At 35.5% G+C, this 23901-nt stretch overlaps 1 protein-coding gene across 1 annotated transcript in view; it reads left to right on the top strand.

Annotated features, from left to right (window-relative positions):
• GRIK2 (glutamate ionotropic receptor kainate type subunit 2) overlaps nt 1–21928 on the top strand; it is a 430922-nt gene extending 408994 nt beyond the window's left edge. Inside the window, exons 15-16 of the mRNA XM_059835498.1 lie at nt 6698–6948; nt 21764–21928. Of these exons, the coding sequence (XP_059691481.1) occupies nt 6698–6948; nt 21764–21928 (416 nt within the window). The remainder of the gene's footprint in view (nt 1–6697; nt 6949–21763) is intronic.
• The last annotated feature ends 1973 nt before the right edge of the window (nt 21929–23901 follow it).

The following is a 23901-nucleotide window of genomic DNA, read 5'->3' as shown; positions in this document are numbered from 1 at the left end:
TGCTTTCTATGTCCTAACATAATTCTTTTTTCACACCTCCACCAAACAGAAAAGGTGACATGTTTTGAAGAGACGTGTTTTAAAAACTTTCCTTAAATCTCAGGCAAGACTAGAAAACAATAACATTGAGCCCAATGGCTGGCACTAAGCATGACTGGCATGTTCCTTTCAATGAATTTGTACATTTGGCAGTCAGTGATCAATGCGGTAAACATAATTTTAGTCTTTTTTCCCAGGAGAAACAAGGCAGGTTTTTTTTTAAATGTTTCCATTACTTCTCTTAAATATTGCACAGTTTTCTAAAATTTGAACCATATGTTGACTTATTTGAAGAAATACAAGAAAAAGAACAAGAACATCCTAGGCTCCACAGATATAGTTAGTGAGATCTTGCTTTGCTTCTACTCTTGCAGTAACTCAGTTGTGTCTGACACTGACTGGTAAACAGAAGGTCTATACTTTTTACATATCTATGTTTAAATATATTTATGTAAAACCAACAAAGCCACAGGTATGAATGATGCGGGAACCTTTCAAGAAGCAGGCAGTTCCAAAACTGAAAGGAATAACAGGTAAATTATATATTCCTGGTTCTCCTCTGTAAAGTACCCAACAGTCAGCACTGGCTTTCAATTTAATCATTGTTGAGATTTCAGACTCTGCAGCTGTTTTTGTTTATATTGTGTGGGTCACTGAGGATATCTGAGCTATCCTTGTCTATTACCTGTTGTAAACTACTGCTCCTGGAGAAAAATTTCCACCTTGCAGACCAGCACTCTGTCTACTTAGAAGATGTGCATAGGTGTTTATGTAGATATATCACATATTCTTGGGTAACTTCACATAATAGGTGTAATGAAAACTGTAATTTTTGCACTCTGAACTTCAATACTGAAAGTATAAATATTGTCCCCTGTCTATAGTTTTCAAAATCTAAAGCACTACAAAAAATAATAATAATAATAAATAATTTCTAAGCTATAATTCGGTTTTATTGTTAAGACACCCTAGTTCTTTTGAAGCTACTTATTACTGTCAGACCATACAAATGACATACATAATACTAGCATTTTTAACCAGTCCTTGGAGATAAGACATTTAAACAGATCTGTTTCTATAGGAATAAATAAGAAACCATGTACCAACACAGGAGGCCTTTCTCTTCTGCTTGCCTGCACTTAATCTATAATCCTTCATATAATTTGAACTGTAATATTAATCGCTTATACATGCATAAAAGTGCTGAGCTTCAATTCTTCTGTAACTAAAACAAATTAATACATTTGTCTTCATTAGTTGAACATAATGAACAAAAATAGGTGCAAATTATTTATTTTTATGCAGGTCAAACCACGTATTGAAACTAATTTGAGAATTTCAACTGCTTGAGCAGTTAATTTATTTTTGCTGAAATGTAAGTATGTGTAGCTGCCATATTTGATGAAAGAACTGTTTTTTATAGTTACCTCAGAAGTATGAGCATATTGAAGCACTATCTGAGAGGCATGTTAAGAGACTGAGCTTTATAAAGGTAAAGAATTTCCAAAACACTTAATGTCCAGTAGCTGTTGCAAGCAGACTCTGCCTTAGAGAAGTGGTTTTTAGTAGGAATTTACTGAACAGGTGTAACTGAAGCAAAGACATTATTAAAACTTCAGTGTTGATGTTATGCATGTATTGCATTGTCAAAGACCCACCTACAAATGTAAAATGTCTCTTTCCTGGTATGTCACCCCTAATTAGAAACAAGCTAGTGTGTTACATCCCAGCACATGGTGTTTGCATGGTTTTAGGCATTCTTGATCTGAAGAAGCTGCAGCATCAGCTATTTATTTTGTCTGTCTTGCATTTCCTGGCTAAGTGCTCCTTTTTCAATGCCTGTTAGAAATGGGACCTCATTGCCCAGCAGCCCAGGCTCACTGAATAACTATCACCCTCCACCCGATGTCCTGTAGTTTAACTTTCTTCTGAGGCACATATAATAACTGAAAGCAAACTGACCACAGCCTTTCTGAAGGTTACAGGAGAGGCTGTCAGAGCTGGGACTGTTCAACCTGAAGAACAGAAGGCAGCTCAGGGGGGATCTGATCAAATCTGATCTATGGGGTGTTGCACACTTCCTATGATTGCAAAGAATTTTACTCTATCAGATCCCCAGCCATGGCAATAGCATTACTCCATTACCTGAAAAGAGTCCTCAGTGATCTTTTCTTATGTAAAAATGAGGTGATTTCGAAATTGGAGCCAGGGAATCGGAACTGTCAGAATCCCTCTTCTTTCAAGTATTCGCACCTCAAACACTGTTTTCAGTTTTGGGCCCCTCCCTACAAGAAAGATATTGAGGTGCTGGAGTGTGTCCAGAGAAGGGCAACGAACCTGGTGAAGGGTCTGCAACACAAGTCTTATGAGGAGTGGCTGAGAGAACTGGGGTTGTTCAGTCTGGAGAAAAGAACACTGAGGGGAGACCTTATCGCTCTCTACAACTACCTGAAAGGAGGTTGTAGAGAGGAGGGGTTGGTCTCTTTTCCCAAGTAACAAGCAATAGGACAAGAAGAAATGGCCTAAAGTTGCACCAGGGGAGGTTTAGATTGGATATTAGGAAAAATTTCTTCATCAAAAGGGTTATCAAGCACTGGTACAGGCTGCCAGGGGGGTGGTTGAGTCACCATCCCTGGAGGTATTTTAAGAGATGTGTTATGTATGCTCCAACTCCTTTTGTATTTGATAGAATGAGTAAAACAGACAAAGAATAACAAAGCAGATTTTACTAAATTGTAATCTAGTAGGAAGCATTTTCAAGACCAGCCAAATCAGCAGCATACTAGTCTGTATACAGTGGTCTCAATATATAAAGCTTATGTGTTCATAATTTATGACTAAACATATCGTTATGTGCATAAATCTTTATATACTGAGACTTCAGGGCAGAAAACTTATCTATGTATAACTTCTGCAGTATTTCTGAGACTTTGTTATCTTAGTTTTGTACAGATGCTTTAGACAATAGAATTTGATGCAAATTTTCATTTTTATTTTAAATTTTCATAAGCAGGTAACTGCAAATAGAAATTATTACATCCCTTATTGAGTTTGTTGATCGTAGGAAGGCACTAAGGTCTCTATAATCTATAACAGAAAGTCTTAAAATTCTTCTGGCAGAAATTCTCATTCCTGCAAAGAGCACCTACAGTGGGATCAGCAAATATTGCATAGATTACATTCTGTAAGCCCTCCAGTCCCAGCTTGTCCTGGGAATAGCTCATCAGTTGATAGAGAAACAAAAGCAGTAGGAATCAGGAAAAGAGAGGGAAGAAAAAGTCAGATATTTCTTCACTGGACTTCTCCCTTTCTCTGCACTCAACGGAAGATTATATACTTACATACTCTCTTTCCCTGACTGTGGGATGCAGTTTTAAATATCTCTGTGCCTGTCCCCTCCCAGTCTTCCCCCCATGCACAGACTGGTAAGATTTTTTTCAACTGCTTATCTTTTTATTGAAGGTTGAGATGTGAAGTTCACTTTTTTCCACATGGCAGAATAAAGCTTCTGCTGTATTACTTTAGTCTTATTCATAGTGTATTTATTTTGCAAATGCATTCATATACATTGTCTGGAATTCTTAAAGTTTCTGGGTTTATTTTATTTTTTTCTCTTGAACAGTAAATTCTCTTAAATGAAATACTTCTGATTTTAAAAAATGTAAAAAACAGGACATGGCCTTCTTGCAACATCTCACGGAATGGCTTGATTCATCTAACAGTCATGTGACAGGAGTGACAGGGAAAATTACCAATAAATGTCAAAAATCTTTTACATTTACTTGATGAAATTTTTCATTTCTGCAAGGAAAATATTTTTAACATCCAGAGTGTAATCTGGAAGCCCTATCCATATTCTCTATTTATTTTCTCTTCTTTTTGTATGCTGACTTTATCATCCACAGATCGGACCATAATACTTTTAGCCACTTCAGGTGCTTCTGGGTGGATTTTCCATTGCTGGGACTTGCAATCCAGCCTGTATCAGAAAAAAACCTAGGAGCAAATAAAACCTTAGGAAATAATATCATTGCTATGCTTCTTTTGTTCTCTTAATAACTATTTGTATCAGTATAAACACCATTAAAAATAACTTGTTTTCGAATATCAGATTATTAGATGTACTCATTATTTGTTGCAAAATATGAATCAATGAATTTAGAACATTATAAGTCATTCAGAAATAGAATAGAACTACAGCATTGAATGCTATCTTTTTCATGGGTATAAAATTTATATGCTTAATTTCACAGCAGCAGTATGCAATGCTGGTCATCCCACATTGATCTTTACTTGTGAGATTACTATTTTTAAGACAAGGTAATAAGGTATAACAAATACAAGTATTGCATTAGAAATGCCCTGTAATCTGTTCACTCCACAACTATTTGTGCAAAATTTTGCAAATCACCAACAGTAAGTGATACAAATGCCATTGAACTGAATCACTGTTAACTGCATGCTTCTAACTCAATCCTCATAAACTTAATTAATTGTAGATAGGATTAGCCCATGCTGCATGGTTTCTACCTATGAATTCTTCAACTAATTCATTTTTTAAGGCCTTCAAATGGACTAGAACTCTATGTGTACAAATCTGGTCCCTAGAATGTATAAATAATACATGAAGAATAGTTGGTACTGCCTATATTTAGACCAACAGAAAGTGTGAAAATGAAATGCAAATCAGTTTAATTAGAAAGCAGCCTGTCAGGTCAGAAGATGGCTTAAACTAGGTCCAAAATTATTTATCAGAATCTAATGTTATTTAAGTTGTTGTTATTAAGTATTTATAGGCAGTGTAACACCAAAAATATCCCAAAAGAGTATAGTATGCACTACACTTCCCCAGGCTCTAGTGGACTAATCAATTTCCTTCTTCCATTTGACTGAAGAAATGTGTCAAGTACAGGGTTTTGCAGAGTTTCAGCATAATCAAGATGGTCTGAAATGGTGTGACTTAGGCCCCTGCATGCACAAGACAGTAGAAAAGAGTTTGGTTTCCTTTCTTTCTGCTTCTGGTATAGTCCTGTGTAAATAGTTTAGCTCCTAGAACAGAACATCATTCTTTTCTAAGCATAGATAATAAAGCACAAGTTCTTGCAACTTAAATTGAGGCCAGCTTTTCCCACCTTTTATTCTGGAATAAAGGAAAACCCAGAGTATTTGCAATTAATAGTCCTTTCTATGTTTTACTTCCATGCTGGCACAGCAACCCTTTGCTATTGGCTTTATTCTCATGGTAAGCTCGAGATATGTAAGAAGAAACTGAAGGAAAAAAAAAAAAAAATTGAAAGAAATTCCAAAAAATATGTTTTCCAATAGTGTAAATAGTATAAAATATCTTGTCCATGCATTCCTTCAGCTCCTTCACAGCCGATAGCAGTACATGAAATAGTCAAATGGGCAGCATCCCTCTAAAGAATGCTAAGGATTTTTTCTTAAAAAGGTATCAGGTTAATGAAAATGCATTTTATTACTCAGCCAAAGGAAACACTGTAAAAATTATAGCTAGTAAGTAGCATTATTATGACAGAAAGAAAAAGAGGAGGTATTCTTTGTAGAATTGCATTCCTATCACATAAAAGAGGGGATGCCATGCCTTTTCATCTATTCTTTTTTTTTCTTGGGATTTCTTAACGACTGTAATGAAGTTTTTTGTTCCTTTTTTTGAAGGAGGAGAAGAAAAAATATGGCTTTGTTCTCTCCTTAAACATTACACAATTCTTCACATAGAAAACACTTCTAACTGATGTGATTTACTCTCTAGTACTCAGGCAAGAAAAGCTTTCTCCATTGGCATTATTCATTAGTTAATATAGATTTTACAATACTCATTGAAAAGTCCTTACTCACTATGTAAAGAAAAAGAGAGCAGATGACATACAAAGATATGACACCACCCTTTGAACTGTCCCTTGAAATATTGAAATGTTCAAAAGCTGCAAAATTATAATGTCATTTTAAAATGCTGAATTATGAGAAAGAAACACATTAAAATATGAAAATTTACATTCCTGTTACCCAAACACACTTAACCTTATCTTTCTGAATCTACCTGGTACTGTTAATAAATAAGTGTGTGCTTGGAAGGTATCTTAAGTGCCTGACAATCTATCTAATTGAGATTTTGTGGCTATGTCCTGAAGTATAAATTGTTGTTTCTTCTTTTAATGAAGTAATAGTATCAAGTGTTCGTTACATATCAGACCTTGGATTAACTTTAGCGTAAACAAGCTATGAAGCAACAGCATGTAGATTTATGTGTATTAGACTAAATCTACTGCAGCATAATTAAAAGCCTGATGGATATTGAAAGATGAATACTATCTGGCTGGATATAATAGTTGAGCATGAAGATGTTTGAGACCATGGGACTAAGTGTGGTAGGACTTGTTGCATCAAGTTGTCTGGCTTACAGCCAACACCATCTGGATCAAGATTTATGCATATATATTATATGTGTATGCGCATGTGGGTTTTTATTTATGTGACTAGTGTGACTGTGGTAATATGTAAATGGCTTTTCGATAAATGTTATGTTTGTAGAGGATATAGTTTTTCCTGTGACATTATCTTACATTTTATTCTTACCAGGAATAACTAACTTTCCTTAAAATGTACCCCATGCAATATATGTTCCCTGTGGTCTCTTTAGGTTCTCCATACAGAGACAAGATCACTATAGCAATTCTTCAGCTGCAAGAGGAGGGCAAACTCCACATGATGAAAGAGAAATGGTGGAGAGGCAATGGCTGCCCAGAGGAAGAAAGTAAAGAGGCCAGTGCTTTGGGAGTTCAAAATATTGGAGGAATCTTCATCGTGCTGGCAGCAGGATTGGTGCTTTCTGTCTTTGTGGCAGTGGGGGAGTTTTTGTACAAATCAAAAAAAAATGCCCAGTTGGAAAAGGTAAATATTGTCTTTTCCTATTTTATTTTCTATTTATGGTCTATTTAAATAATACTTTAAGCATTTGGTAGTGAAATGTAGGTGATGCATACTATTTGTTATTGTATAGTACTTGTATAACAAAGGAACACAGCAAAGTACCCAAAGTTTTACATTTACAGCTTTTAATTTGTCTTCAATGTGTTTAATTGTAGCCAGATTTCAGGACAAGTGACTATTTCTCCTCTTATTCAAGCCTGAAAAAAGACAGCTTTTTACTCCTGGAAGTTCACTGCAGTTAATTTTATGGATGAAGAAGAAATCCGAAACTGTAATGGGAAACAAATTAATCTTCTACAGATAATTCTGATTTTCAAAAGACAAACTGTCTGTAGCTCAAAGTCAAAATCTAAAAATGTCTCTATAGAAATGTTCTTTACAGAAGTTTATACTTGCAAAGTTGTCCTGGTAGCATCTGGAAAAGATCACATCAGCATGGGTTTTTTTGATGCGTTTACTATTGATATGATGTCCTGTAATTTCAAAGTGACTCAGTTTTGAAAATTCTAGTGTTAGTCTGTTCTGTACTTGCAATTTATACAACCACAATGCTGTAAATGTGCCAACACTAGTCATATCTTGTGACGTTCTTAGTTGGAATTATAATTTTTGCATAATAAATAAATAAAGCTTTCTATATAATTGTGACCATGTTTAAACCTAAACTCTATCTATATATTTTATTGCTATGAGAAATTCTGAATTTTAAAAATTCAGAGAAATTGTTGGATTTTACTAGGTCTTTTTCTTTTTTTCTTCTTCTCCTTTTGAGGAGCTTGTGACCTATGGCAATTTCTATATTTCTATTTAGAAATTTAATTTAATAAAATCAGTAGTAAATCCAACAGCTATATTTATATTGGTATTTTTCCAGATGCTACTGGCGAATTTTTGTAACTTGAATTATTAGAAAATTTACAATTTGTTTTCACTTCTTTTGAGGCAATTTTTTGGTATGTAAGTATCCTGCTATAAATTGTTAAAGGGGTTTTTTTTCTAATACCCACAAATGCAGTGTGGGGTTACAAGGTCCTAAACACAGTTTGAACATGGGCACATTTTATTATGTTGTTAAAGGACCATTTAGATCCTCTGCTTTATGATACTACAGGCTGATTCCTTTCTGTTAACATGCTATTGGAATGTTATGTTTCTGAAATGAATTTGTGAGGAGAAAGATACCAGTTACTTTAAGTAACCCATGTAAGTCTCAATAATTTTTAACCATTCCTAAGGTGGATATAGATTTCATATGGACATCAGTATAATTTGGTTTAGCTTTTCTGGATTTTTAACAAACAGACACTTAGAAAACTCAGACTGTTTTGATAATAATCCCATAACATGAGTTCAGTATTTTGCAGGGTGTGAATGCATATCTCACATGACAATAACAGCATGTTGGAAGTTGTGTGAGGAAGCAGTGAGAAACTTTTAAATTTGTTTCTCTAAGGCCTATGGTTTTGTGTTCGGGTTTTTTATTTGCTTCTTTTTTATTTTTGTTTGTTAGTGTTGGATAGAGATAGCAACAACTGGAGGTATCTGACCTTTTAACAGTACTTGTACCAGAAATGTCTCGTCATACTATCAAGTACTGAGATATTTTTAAAAGTTAGGACTGAATCTGAAGCAGTTGAAAGAGTCAGGTCTCTCTCTTCCCTTCCCTCCTTGCTGCCAATCTCTTCCCTTCCCTCCCCTCCCCACAACACCCACATACCATGATGTCAGGAGACCAGCAAAATTTCAGCTGAACTTTACTTATGGAATTAAATTAACAGGAAAATGATGCCAGCATCCCTACACATGGCCTACCCCAGCACCCCGTCACCCGCTTTTCTCCCAGCACCCACAGACCTTCAGTGAATGTCTTCTTCCATCCTTTTCAAATGTAGCAGATAGATACCCTGTGCCTAGAAGAGGGAGTAGCAGCAGTCAAAGGGGAGATAAGCAGTAATCATCTGTCTCCAGTCTCTACATCTCCTCTGCTGGGATGAGTAAACCATGCAAGTAATGCTGCCTTGGCTATCCCACAGAGATAGAGCAGGCACCTATTTTTGGTAACATTTAGTTTCATCCCTTTAGAATCAAAGTATCATTCTGGCATTTGTATTCTGCTTGTCAACATTTGGAGACAAAGAAGATCAGAGGTCATTTTTAACAACCAAAGAAACAAAAGAAATCAGACACCTTCAGCTGCTGAATACATGGAGTATCCTTGAAATATAAATGGGCATATTAACATGTGTGTCTGCTTTTTGAAGTATAAAAAATATACAGTTGCATTTCCAGTGGGGAGGCAATGCAGATTTAAAATATATAATCTAGATACAGTTTTTTAGCATTTTCAATGTCAACCCCCTCCTGGAGTTCAGACGTAAACAGAGACATTGGCTGGTCTGAACCTACTTAGAGGAGTGAAATCTAGAAAGGAATAGAGCTCAGAAAAGCAGTAGAGAAAATTGTGTTATTTGCTAAAAACCTGTTGCATCTTGTAACCAAAGTGGTTCAAAATATCCATGCTCCTGATGTGCTCAAAAGTCCAAAGGAAACATGTGACACTAGCTGTAGTCTTTCTGGGAAAAAAATGAATGCATGCCACCACAACACTTTCTAGACATGGATAAATTCCTCTTTCATTGACACCTTTCAAAAGCAAAGATAAGTCTGGATGTTATCACAGTTAGACTGTCAGTCACTGACACTTACTATGGCTGGTTTGTTTGAAAAATGAGTGTCCTAATTTACAAAGTATTTTCTAGAAGATCCAGATCTGATGGATGTGAAAAGAACAATATATGGATTCAATTCTGCTATCATTTACAGCCATTCAAAACTCGTTGAGCCATCAGCAGGTCAGAACTAGGTCTGCTTGTGAAAAAATAGCAGATGTACATTTCATTAATTTTGAACGGTTAAGCACTTCAAAAAATGTGAAATGAGACACATGTCAGAGTACTTTAACTGCTTGTTTCACTAGAGGAGATCTGGTCATAGACTTCCTATAATACAAAATACTAGATTAAATCTTAGAGTGTACTGAAACGATAACACCAACAAAGTATTTCTGGAATTGTATAATCAAATCATAACCTAAACATCAGTTAAATTAGCCTCTCTGAAATAGTTATTTATTTACAATTTATTATAAAGGCAATAAAAACAATAACCAAATTGATACTGGTTTATATTTTACATACATTTCCCCAGGAAGACAAAAAACAATTGAACTTTCCATGGTAAATAATTCACTGTTTAGCTACACAATTGAGTTGAGAAAGATCAGTCTGGATAGTCTATCTCACAAGGTGCAAAGAATGAGCAGTTAGCAGGACTGGACCCAAAGTAGACATAAGTAGCTGTGAATATACACATGTGTTACATACAAAACAGTGGTTTACTTACAAATGCAGATTCTATTGAACAAGAAATTCTCAATGCTGAACTGTGACCTGTATATAAGACTAACTATGTCTTTGAAGATGGCACAAAATAAACTGGTTGACTCTTGCCCAGAATAAATTGTTAACAAAAATTTCAAACACCTTCTGCAAAAATGCACAGACCATGTTTTGGTTTTGATAATGTAAGGATAACAGGAATAGAAGTTTCTGATCTTAGCTGGCTCAAAAATCCATGCAGCTTTACTGAGCTGCAGGGACTTTAGGTTATGGTAGTATTTGATCTTAAACTTATTAGAAATTAAGTGTGGTTTTGCTACAATTGCCAATAATTCTGAATTTACAGTCTACCTCAAACACACATTTGAGTAATGTGATAACCTGGGGTGTATTTTGGGCTAAATAACTCCTCTAGTCCTACCTAGTACATAGTCTCACTGATTTTTTTTTCAGAGGGTGTATTGGAAATGACAAAGCATTGTCCTTGTCTATGGCAGAATTTTGACATTCCAGTTGACACATTGGGAAGGGGTAGGAAGAGATGGCAGGTTGGAGGCTGCCCTGACTGCATTCCTGCAGAGTAACCACAAGATGGTGCCTCCTAATTTCTCAGAGGGAAATTTAATTGTTACTTTTTAATAGAATTTATGTCACAGTGCTCACCTATTTTTTAATTGCAACCTTTCTAAAAAATGCTAAATGCTTGTATTCTTTCCTATTTTTTACAATACAAACATCTAACTACGTCATCTGCTTGGAAACATGTTATGAAGCAGATCTTTTATATCTAGTCAATCTTGACAATAAATGCTCAGTCATTTACATTTTATAATTGCTTTTGCTGGTGAATGACCTGTTCCCTGATTTTAACAGGCACTCAGAGGGCAGTGAATAAGCAATGTTAGAAACAGAAGCCATTTAAAACAATTACTATGTCCTTTTTTTTTTATTGCTGTGCTTCAATGTGTTATGGGTTTATGTCCATTTCATACATTTAGTTTTGTACAGCTCATATTATTATCATAAGGGTGACGGAAAACATTGACCTTGAAGACCATTAATATTTAACATAATATATTGATGATTCTCAGTTTGAGAATTTATTGACCTTTCCTTCCTTTTTTTTTTTTAACTCTTCGCTGAGATTACTTCCATTTTGATATCACCTTCACACAGTGATTAGATATTAGCATAAATGTCAGCTGTGTGGTAGAAACTACGTGTGCACTGCTGAAAACTTTAGGATGAAATTCACAGTATTGCTGAAGGCAGTGTGAAGAATGTATAGAATATTGCTTGTTGTCACCCTTGCAAATGGTTGTCCGTGTACCTATCCTGGTCATGGTTTCCTTGGACAAGCTGGCATTGGCTTGAGAAGTTATCTTGAAACCTGGTTTTATTAATGTAGTGGACCCACACCCTTCCCAAGAGGCTAGGAGGGGCCAAGGGCTGCTAGGCTGAAAAAGCTGTTGTGCTGTAACCATATACAGTTGACACCATGTCCTGATTGTGCTCTCAAATACGGTTTAACTGTTCTTGATTTGTTTACATGAAGTTAGTGTAAACGATAACATGAGTTTGTTTGCCAAAGTCTTTCTACAATCTGTTTGCACCAGGATAAATTTAATTTGTTATGTCTTAGAGTGCTTCTTTTTAGAATTGAGGTGAGCAAAGTGCATATATGTAGCTTATCCTATACGAAATAGTCTTAAAGGAAGAAGTTAATAAGTACTGAAATATTGTGGATGCTTCTTTGTCAGCAGGATATGTAGAAAGTCAGTATTTCCATGTTTAACTGTTATCTTAAAAACAATGCAAAACAAAATTACTACAATAACGTCATATGAAAAATGAAAATGTTTTTAGGATCCTTTCTTACTTTACCAGAGTATTTTATGGTTTGGGTTTCTTTCCAAATTTTACTGAATTAGTTTTCATTAAAGTATTTTTCATTATTTTCTCAAAAAATGCAGTTATGTCAGTGTTATTGGAATTCAGAGAATAATCCTAATAGTTTAATACCAAAAGCCTTTGATATTTGGGACAGTAGTTTATAATAGTTTTGGAACAACCCCAAAGTAAATCCCAGCCTAGTGATATTTTTTTTTTTCCTTTCCAGGGGGAGGCAAGTTCAAAAGATTTTAAAGTTGAAAAGGCTGTTCCTCAGGCTATAGTAAACAAAAGAATGTAGGCATTCTTGGTAAATCAAAGTAAAAGCTTTGGGATTTATATCCCAAGTAACTTTTATACAACGTACAGTCAGTGATGTAGTTTGTATTGTCATGTCACATTTTATAATGGAGTAACCTCAGAATTTTTAATGTTGGCTGGGAAAAGCAGCAGCAGCTGTGACAGCTCATAAAAGGAAATGTTCTTCCAACTTTAGCTCATTGCATTCTGCAGATATGCAGTTGGAAAATTTGGAACTTCTATCATCCTGTACTCCTTTGAGCACTGTATGTGGATGTATAGACTTGTATGGCTAATTTGTGTATGTGTAAGTGAAAAAATTACTTGAAGTTGAGGTATTAATTATAATTAAATGCCCTCTTGGAAACCACCTAAGTACAAATTAGAGGATATTTTCTAATGAAAGGAACTGTTAGAAAAATCAACAGAACAAACCAAAACCCAAAATAAAAAAATCAAACCGACAACCCCCCCCACCTTTCACAGAAAAAAAAGATATAAAAAGACAAAAATGGAAAAAGTGGAAAAAAGCAATTTGACTGACTGTGGCATTTTAAAAATCATTTGCAAACAATAAAACATTAAAACCAAGATCTCTTTTTTTGATTTTTGATTGCATCTCAACCAATATCTATTTGGTAATGGACCTTGCTTCTGAGGTATTTTTAATATCTTAATTTGTATCATTCAAGAAACAAAGAACACAAAGATTAGAAATGTATGTAAAGCTGACCATTGCACAGGTACAAATGTAGGAATATGATTTCAGGAGGCTCACTATTGCTCCGTAGATATTCACTTGAAGATCAGGGCTTAAATTACAGGTCTGAGTTGTGGAATATCTTATGTTTGATAAGAATTTAAAGTTGTATGAAAAATTTTTGGAAACCCGTACATGTCATTTATTTTATAGCAAGTGTAGTTCACTTTCACTCATCAGTAGAAAGGAGAAACATTCACATTATATAATTATTGGCTCCTCTGAAAAAAAACATTTTCTTCATTCTCAAGGAAAAAAATGTCAAATTATAGAACATTCATGTCTTTCTAATAATTTTTCATTGTCTTCCCCTAAATATTGCTTTAACATGTCAGGTATACAAATATTTTAATATATAAATATTCATCTTTGCATTTTGAATTAATCAGCTATACTATAGCTAAGTGTAGTAGCAAACACAGTTTAGTTCATCTGATTTAGATTACTTTGACTTTTGTATAAGCCAGCAAAGAAGCAACAAGCACACCCAGCTGCCTTTTAGATTGAGAAAATATACTAGACTGCCAGATGAAATCATGTAATTATAGAGAAACGGATGCTAACCATTTTGATATTATGTAGTGTAATATGACTATAATAGATAGTGTTTCCAAAACAGTAGAAACTGTTGGCATTAAATTAATACTAATAGTGTCTCCCTGTTCAATATGATTTGAGGCCATGCCAAATTTTATGTTAAGCTTATGCTAGCACACTGAACTATAAAACTAATATAAATTTTTACAGTGAATAATATACAGTGGAATTTAGCTCAGCAAAGTTTTAAAAAAGCTGTTTAGAGACAGCTAAACTCAGGTAAGAGAGGTTGTATTTGTTTTCTAAAATGTCTCTGTAAAATGGACTATTTATTTTCAAATTAAACTATATGGTGTTACATATTTTAATCCAGATAGTTTCATACTCCAAAGATTAATTACATATCATCATTGCTTCCTTTCACCATGTCTGAAGTTCAACAAACCTGACCTTCCTTGGACAAACAAAGAATGAATTTAGATCTAGGATCAAAAATGATTTGACAGGTGAATGAACTTTCACATCCAGTGGCTGAGAGAGTAAGATCTCAGGTGGCTGATTTCAGTGCAATCAGGATCATCTCTGCTGAAGGGCAGAGAAACACCCTGCACAGCTGTGATCGCAACATACAGAACCATTAAAATGTTGCATTGGATATCATTCTAAATCAGATAGGCAGTGCCATATATTCTGTTATGTATTTGCTCAGTGGCAGCTACATGGCTGAAGTACTATGAATTGTTGTCAGCACTTATTAAATGCCTGGCAGTCATTTGTAGCCATTGTCCAGGGACAATTACTCTACTGCAATAATATGTTCTGGAAGAAGACCTGGACTGGTGTGGCAAGCTTCACACCAGCAGAAATTGTTGCCACTGACTGAAACACAAGTGACAAAGTATACTTACCACCACTGATCCAATTTGAAATCCGAGAACCAAACTTAGGAACCTAGAGAAATCTGAGACTGTAAGCCTCTTTCACAAGAGGTGGAACTGAATAATAAGTGTAGATATCTTCTGAATGCTTCCCTTTACTTGTCCAACATAGCAATCCCATCTCCCTGGGATTTAGCTATACCCTCTATTTCAGCCAGGTACTGGAAGCGCAAAATGACTGTGCCATCCTGGTCTGATGAGAGTAGGACTGTGTCTCATCTGCGTGCCCATGACACCACAGCCCAAATTATTTCATTATCTCCTCAGTGGCCTCATATACATGTTGAAAGGAGAGATGACAGGATGAAACCTTGTGGAATCCTGCATGAGAGAGAGCCCTCGGGGCTGATGAGCAATTGCCCTATGCCATCCTCTGGGATTTCTCTGAGAGGAAAGAGTGGAACCACACAAGTGCAATCCCATCTGCCCCAGCCTAGGTCCACAGGTGAGTCAGAAAAACATCATGGTCAGTGCAATGGCCAGAAAGGCTGCTGGCAGAGCTAAACACAGCTGCCTTTGAAAAAACTTTCTGCACTGATAGGAGTTCCCCATCAGCCACAGGAACTAATGTAGCTGTCAGGCTGCACTCAGACTGGAAACCAGGTTAAATAGTTTCAGAAGACTTTAAATTAAATCATAGTTGCTTTACCAGAAGTCTATTTCATCCACCAGAGTGCGTTTTGTTTTGTCAAGAAAAAAATTTAGAATTTGAGAGTGACTGAAGTGGTTTTTTGCATACCAATTGATAATTCATTGAACAGATCATTTAAGACAAGCTGGTATCTTACTGTCCCACTGGGAGACACTAACAATCTATGCAAGAAGTGTCCTGCAATGAGGTCCTGTATGTATGTCATCTAAGTTCGTCTTATAACTCTAAAACTCAGTGAGCACTTCAGCCCATGGAAGATTATTTCAGGGTTGTTTTGTTACAGGAAGGGTCAGTTCCATCAGATTCTTGTGGATAATTTTCATAAAATAGCTAGAAAACTTGAAACAATGAGCATTCAATTCAGTTACAGGGTGAAGCACCTAGTGCTTCACCAAACTGTCAGGGACAACTCTACTGGTCTTGACTTTGTAGATACTATGGTGAAAGCAAAGCTTAATTTATGGATTTATAATTTTCATTTTGCTTGGTATTATTGTCTGTATTTGAGTAGGCAATGAAATCTCCCATACATTTTGGCCTGATAATAACTTCCTAAAATGTCTGCTTGTTCTACTTCTACCAAAAAACCCAAAAATTGCTAGCCTGAAATTGAGAATATATTATTGGCGATATTTTCAACTAATCGATGTGAACTTAGTCTGCAGTGTACTTATGCATTATAATTGCTATGGACTAGAAATGTACTACATCCGAAAAGTCTGTGGCAAAATATTTTTAATGTAACCATATTAAGTATATATATGTATATACGTATAAATGTGTATAACCTTTGATCAACAATCATGTCTAAGACTAGTTACATAACTAAGCAACTTAAAAATCTGATCATTACAAGTACACTTTAACTTATTTTGAAATAGTAATGCTTCAACTACAATGAAATATGATTTCTCTTTTTCTGACGTTATTTTCATTCCATTAATTTTTCATCTCTTTGTGATCCTAAATCAAAATTTTGCTAGGATTCGTGTTTCTGTCTAGGGAGTTTAAGACTGACAGATTTTCCATATACACATTCAAAATCCCTGGAGGAGTGGCGTATGGAAGCAGAAACTGATTAGGAGGGAGGGTCAGGGTAGCGCTGTGCATTCATTCTCAGATAACTTCAAGAAGATGAAAAACAGTTTGATTGATCCCACTAGATGCTGGAACACTGACCCATAGCATAACAAGACAATGCAGGATTACTGCTGTAACTGTTTTAAGAAAATTAAACAAGGCTTCAAATAATATTTGGCACACAAGATTGGAAGTAATGAACTTCTGAGTAAATCTTAAAGCTTTTTATTGAATGGTGACAGTCAACTTTATATTAACTGCATGAAAGAGGGAAAAAAATATGAAACAGCAAGCGATTGGAGATTTTTATATTTAAAACACATTGAATATTATTCACTTAAATCAGAATGTTAAGAGCGGTGCAAGCATGCCATTCCTGTCTTCCTGTTACTCTTTTTAGGCTGTTAAAAGCAAAATCTATGGTGATAGTCTCATAAGTATGTGTCTAACAAATGCTAATATGATTTCTAATTACCTTTCTAAATCCCTATAAAGCAATATAATGAAAATGGTTTAAATATTGTCTGGCTTTCATATTAATACATACATGCAAAGATATGTTTTTTTCTCAGGCAGTAAAGCCATACACAAGCTGTCTAAATAGATTGTAAACAGTGGTAACACTTCACAAAATTATTGTCTCGATTCTACATGACTTGTGAGCTGTCAGCTGTGGCAAATGAAAGTCAATTCTTTACTCTTCTTAAGGAGATGACCTTTTTCAAAATTGCTTTGTGTTAAAAGGCTAAGAACTACAGCTCTGATTAAAATTTTCTTTTGTACACTTGAACTCCCCACTTAGAATTGCAGCTCTTTTTTCTAATGTTTTATAGTGATTGTTTTGCTGCAACAAAACAGTTGCACTTAACTGCACTAGTGTTTAGAGAACCCTATGCCTTCTTTCAACTCTTCTACTATTTGATTAGATCTAAGAGGACTTGAAGGCAGCATTTACTTTCTGATAACATTCAACTTGTGATTTTGTAAGGGTTGGTGAAAAATCAATAATAACTAATGTTCTTGTAGCAGGCCTGCAGTGTGGAAGGTAAGTCGGGGGCAAAAAGTTATTTTCTTTGAATTAAGCGGAGAGTCTTGTAATATTTACTAAAAGTGCTCAATTTCATGATGGACAACAGTTTTGAAATATAGCCTGTAAGTTCCCTAAACATTTCACTGTTTTTCCCTAACAATCTGAATAGTCAGCTGAAATGAGGATTGAGACACTGGATAATATTTTCTAAAGACATATCTGAAAATGTCATTTATCTGTGACAAAAAAGTATTCTAGAGCTGCTTCTTTTTTTCATGTCTTACTATTCCAAAAGTTATATCCTAACAGTGAAAGAACACAAAGTTTAACTGTATGGAAAATGGAGACTGTACACAGATCGGAATTGGAATGAGACAAGAAAAGATTTTCTATTTAAAAAATGGTCAAACATAAAGTATTCCTTTGTAAACCTTTTTTGATCATGATTTTGCAATATGTGGGAAAACTATTCCTTATATTTCTCAGGTAGAACCCCAAGAAGAATAAGGATCCAGGTCATGAACTTTTACATAGCCTTGAATTAAAAATCTTTTTTTAAAATACATGAGTGAGTGAAATTTAAAAGGAAAAAAAAGAGATGTAATATTTCTCTTATTCACTGCTCAGTTACCAAAACAATGTTACTGTCTGGGATCTAATACTGTTTACTCTTTTCAGACATCTGATATATTAAAATACATAGCATACATAAAAAAATTTGGTAAATTAAATAATTTATATTTTTAATACAATATATGCAGATAAGTTCCCATGAACTTAATTTATACAAAATAATTTGAAAACACAGAATAGAAGAATTTTCTAGATAAAGTAACCATCTCAAAAATGTGTTAACTGTCTTTTTAAGACTGTCAGTCTTGACGACATTTCTCATTTAATGCGTTTTCAGATCCAGTTAAAATTCTCAGATAAAATGTGTTAGCAAGTTTCTTGAGATCTCATTTTCAGGATATTTCAGAATATTGGCATCAAGTGCATGTATCTTCTTACCTCTTGGCTAATGATTGTAATTCCGTTCCTACTGATATTACCTAAAATTCTATACCCTTTGGTAAGCGTGTGCAGATTTTAGTAAAAGATTTTGGTGGCTTGATGCATCTTGAAAAGGATTTACTCTGTTAGATGGCACTCCTGTTAGATGTTTTGTCAAAAAAAGACAAGGGACACAATCTTGAAAGTGTTAAGTGCTAATGCACCATTTTTAAATTTAGAAGGATTTTGTTCCTCAGAATGTTTCAGTTAGGTCTTTGATTCCAGAGATGAGACCCATATAATGGCTGGAGATGGCGTAATGCTGAGAGTTGCAGCATTTACTTCTTAATGGATTCCCCATGAAATTCCCAAGTTATGTGCTAGGTTCCCCATGTAGTGAAAATGCCAAGAACTGCAAGCCTGCAATTTAGTCTGTAAGCCATTAGGGAATATTAAATTAAATCTTGCCCTTTCAAAATTTCAGATTTATAATCATAACTGCAGTTCTGACATTAAGCGACAGCACTTTCTTAAAAAAAGAGAAAGTCTAAAAGAATTGAATATTTTCTCTCAAAGTATGGCTGGATAAGGAGGTATAGTTTCCTGCTTTGTACACAATGCTGAGCAAAGATACCTTATGTATGAAGATGTGATATATTATAGATCAGACCATTCAATTAGAAATTTTAGCCACCTCATTCACACAATGAAAGCCATAAGTTCTGTCTTGGACATCAACCCAGTGCACCAGAACATTTTTAAAAGGAATTGCTAATGAGTGTCCATTGCAGAAGTCACTCCATGTAGCCAGCCAGAAATGATGAATTTTGTCCTGACCTTTGGCCTCTGAAGGACTTGTGCTTGACTCTGCACCAGAGAGATATACCTTCCTCTCCTTTGGGTTCACAACTTAAACTTTTCTTAGCTGTAGGTGGCTAAACACTTTCTATCATAAGTTGAGTAGGTGTCACACCTTTATTTCCAACTCAGCAGGAGAAAGGAATGTTTGAAATCCTGGCTGTGTTGTATCACAGGCAGAGTAAGATTACTCTTTTCTTCCCACCTGCCTATTCCCTTATTCATGAAAAGGATTAGAGAAGAGCACATCTGATCAGGATTTGGGGATTCAGGTTCTATTCTAACCCATGACTGAGACAACTCATGTTTGCACTCTTTTGCACTAAACAGAATTTTACATAAACATATTGAAGTCGTCACTGAAACAGGAACTACCACTGAAGCCTTTCCTCTGCCACTGTGTGCTATAATCCCTAATCTACAGAACAGCCCACGCTCTCCCTCTCTCCCTCTCTCCTGCTCTGCCTCTGTTAACTGCTTCTGTGCAAAGTGGAACAGGATCAGTAGGTGGAAACTGCAAGTGTTTTTACCTTGAAATGGTCTAATGCCTGTAGGTTACAGCCCTTTGCTGAGACTCTGAATCTTAAATCTCCTCCAGCAGAACACACTGTTGAATTGACACTCTCAAATGCGTGTCACATTGAGCTCTACTGCTCCAGCTGATGAATGGCTGCACAGAAGAAAGTTGTAATGTCTTCCATGTGTCCTTCTTTAGCAGTTGCCACTTTTTTTGAGGAACTTGATTTGTTAAGTCCTTTGAGAGCACACTGAATTGATGACCTTATACATGGAGAACTTGAGTGTGAATTTGGATGGGATCCGGGAAAGCCAAGCACCAATGTCTTTAGCAGAATTTCTACTAACTATGGCCAAACGACAAATCTATAAAGTTTAATGAGGAAAACAGAGGGCCTTACTGCTCAGAGTGCCTTCAGCCCTGGAGGTTGGAAACTGAATGCAGATTTTGATAAACATGGTTTCAACTTAGGCTCCCAAAGACCTAGGTAGGCTGAGGTGCTTAAATATTTTCTGGATCTAATCTCCAAACTCCAGGTTTGTATGAATAATGGAGATGTAACAGTTTACAAATAAAGCAGAGTTCTTAATTTGGGAGATAAATTAGACAATTGACTGATGAGCTACCACTAATCACACAAAATCAAACAATGATCAAGAGATGTTTACAGTAACTCCAGGTGCTCTGTCTTTTTTTATTTTTTTCTTTTTCCAGATCCTCTCCCTGGATGGGAGATTAGTTATTAAGAGAGCAAAATGCAAAGGGCTGGATTATACTTCAGATTTGCTTTGGGTGAGAGCAATTGTCAGAGGCTTGTCATAACATCTCAGGCTCTGGGATGTGTTATTTAGTTAATGCATTTCTCCATTAGCTGGAAAACATTTAAGTTAAAGTATACGATAAAAGTGGCTAATTCACAGACCCCAAAACTGAGACTCCTTTTCTTTCCATATTTCACCCATACTCTAGTTCTCACACTGAGGAGAGGCTAATTGCTCAGCACGCTATTAGCAGTTGAGAATTCAGTCAAACTGAGGGAGTAAGGGAAATTCTATTTTACTTTTCAAGTTTCTTGCACTGTAAAATGGAAAAACAGCTTTAAGGAGCTAGCTTTTGATGTAAACTTGTTAATAAACTGTGTTTTTGACAATATGCTCTTCATAAAGATTGATGAAACTGAGTATTTTTTGCAAATATATACTCCATAATTGATAGTCAGTAGTGGAAGAAGTGTTTAGATACAGAAGATCTTAAAAATAATGGAGCAGATATTGGTTTTCAGTAAGGGGTCTGCATTTTAACAGTATTTAAACATTAATTTAGGTAAACATCCTACCCTAAGGCTTGTTGTTTTGTTGAGGACCAGCTACTTAAATCACATAGAAATGAAATGTATTGTTTTGAGATATGGGCAAGGAGATTTTACTGAATACCTGATATACACGTTACATTCAGATGCTATCCTGTAAGGCTAAACTCTGTTAACAGAACATCAGATGCTATCCTGTAAGGGTAAACTATGTTAACAGAACATCTGTTTGAAATATTTTTATGTATCATATGCATCCATAGTCAGTAGCTGCCAGATAAATAATTGTAGAGACAAGGTGATTTTTTCACTGAGTCATCACAGCTTGATAAGTCATTTTAATTATTATGTGATGCATATTTAAAAGACAGCCATTTGTTATGAGCTCCAGGCTGGGACAAAGCAAACTGACAGGACTGACAAGACTGTGCCAATAGAGTGAATCTGCTTCTAGACATTGCAGCTAGACATTTCTTACAGATTTTTTTTCTTCTTCCTCTATTTCCCTCTGTAGAGGTCCTTCTGTAGTGCCATGGTAGAGGAGCTAAGGATGTCTCTGAAGTGTCAGCGTCGATTAAAACACAAGCCACAGGCCCCGGTTATTGTGAAAACAGAAGAAGTTATCAACATGCACACATTTAACGACAGAAGGTTGCCAGGTAAAGAAACCATGGCATAGAGCTGGGAAGCCAAATACCCCAAGCACAAACTGTCGTCTTTTTTCCAAACAATCTTGCGAGAATGTTTCCTGTGGAAATATGCAACCTGTGCAAAATAAAATGAGTTACCTCATGCCGCTGTGTCTATGAACTAGAGACTCTGTGATCTCAGCAGTTGCAATGGCCAGACTCGAATCACAAGCATCATGGATCAACCAAGTTATGCGGGGTTACACTGTTCGTCATGGGTTTCCACCATTCTGAATGAATGAATGTTCCATGTGAGTTTTGTGGCTAGTTTCAAATGCAGTCTCAGTGAGAAATTACAGGTTCCTTTTGAAGTTCAACGGTTGCCAGGAGATGGAGAATAAATGTCCAAGACGATACTAACCACAGAAGGAGTCTAGTAAAAGTAGTATCTCAGAACTGTAGTGGAACAAGAAACCATATGTTCTTCTGAACTCCCAAGCATAGAAGAGTTAGTAACTGCTGGTAGACTGAAACTACCATCTGGACAGGCGATATGAGCTTCCTGGATGGGAGATATGTTAAAGTGAAGAAACATGAATCCCATGAATAGAAGGATAAATATGAGGAAGCTCACCTGCTTTTTGGACTGTCTGTGTCACTGAACTAAGTAAATAAATAATAATTTAAAAAAAAAAATCAGTAACTTAAATTTACCTGGGCTGGAACTTTGATCTAAAAAACCAACAAAAAAAATCCATAATTTTGACCTAATTTTTAGATGAATGAAAGTTTCCTTAGTACAAAGGAATGTATCTTACAACCTTTAGATATAAGCAATTACTTTTTTCTTTAATTGTGAAAAGAGGGAGGGGGGTGGGAAACAGTGTATTTCACACATAGAGGGCTTGCATTTTAGCCTGAATGGGTTTTGAAACCCTTGTTCCTGCTACTAATTGAACTCAATGGAGCCTGTGCAATTCTCGCTAATATTGGAAGTGGGATGGGTCACCTTAAAGAAGTGAATGTGGAGAACTTTAAGGAGGACTGCATTTTTCAATACAGTCACAGTACTAAATGAACAAAATTCTTGAGCAGTTTTTTTTTTCAAAAAAAAAATGTTCAGGTTTATTTGTGGAAATGCAAGATTTCTATGAAAATAGTTTTTGTATGGAAATTTTTGTAATACTTTTTATCAACAAAATAAGAACTTGTGTTTCTGTCGGGGGTGTGATGCCAAGCATGAATGGTAGTGCGTGTGCACCACCAACGTTTGGTGAAAACTATTTTTATCGAGAAAAAGGAATCTTAGAAGAGACATATTTTCAAGTTAGATAATATAAAAAATAGGTGCACTACCACCACTGCTTACCATGCTACACCCCTGGTTTCCACTAGGCTGATAACATGCTGTCATGAACAATTGTGTGTAAATGGGAAAAGACACAGACCTCTTGACCACATTGTGATAACAGTTAAAGTGCACTCAGTTTGCTGTTTGAATCAAATGCACAAAATTAAAAAAAAAGCATTAAAATATGTCAGTTTTAGTTGTTTTATTTTTGCTGTGTTATTTGAGCAACATATGTACAGTACTTTGTGTCAGTACTGGTACTTAGCTTCAGCTTAGTGCCCTATCCTGCCGATTCTTGCCAATAAATTCGTGGCCAGGGGGTTTGCTGGGATTTCTGAAAGAAGCCGGTGCAGCACATTGTGATAAGTTTTTGCAGGATCTGGCTCTTAGCTGCTTCAGAGCTAATTTATATGTTCTGCCTTTGGTGAGTTCCCAGACGTAGTATTTTGAAATACTGCCCTACAGATGCTGACTCTTGCACCTCCATCTACTGTAAATTTATTTGTATCTCAACAAAAAAATGTATAGGATGGGCTATGTAGGAATGTTATGTCAGCCCAAAAAGATTATGAATATGGTCTTTAGATGGAAAATAATTCATTTAGCTAATTTAAAAAAAAACTTATCATAGATAATCAGTCATTGGTGAGTAATGAGATCATTTGTTTACTA

The sequence above is a fragment of the Gavia stellata genome, chromosome 2 (genome assembly GCF_030936135.1).
Source record: "Gavia stellata isolate bGavSte3 chromosome 2, bGavSte3.hap2, whole genome shotgun sequence".
In the NCBI taxonomy this organism is placed as follows: domain Eukaryota; kingdom Metazoa; phylum Chordata; class Aves; order Gaviiformes; family Gaviidae; genus Gavia; species Gavia stellata.
Note: the sequence above shows the minus strand (reverse complement) of the source record. Positions and strands in the feature narration are given on the sequence as shown.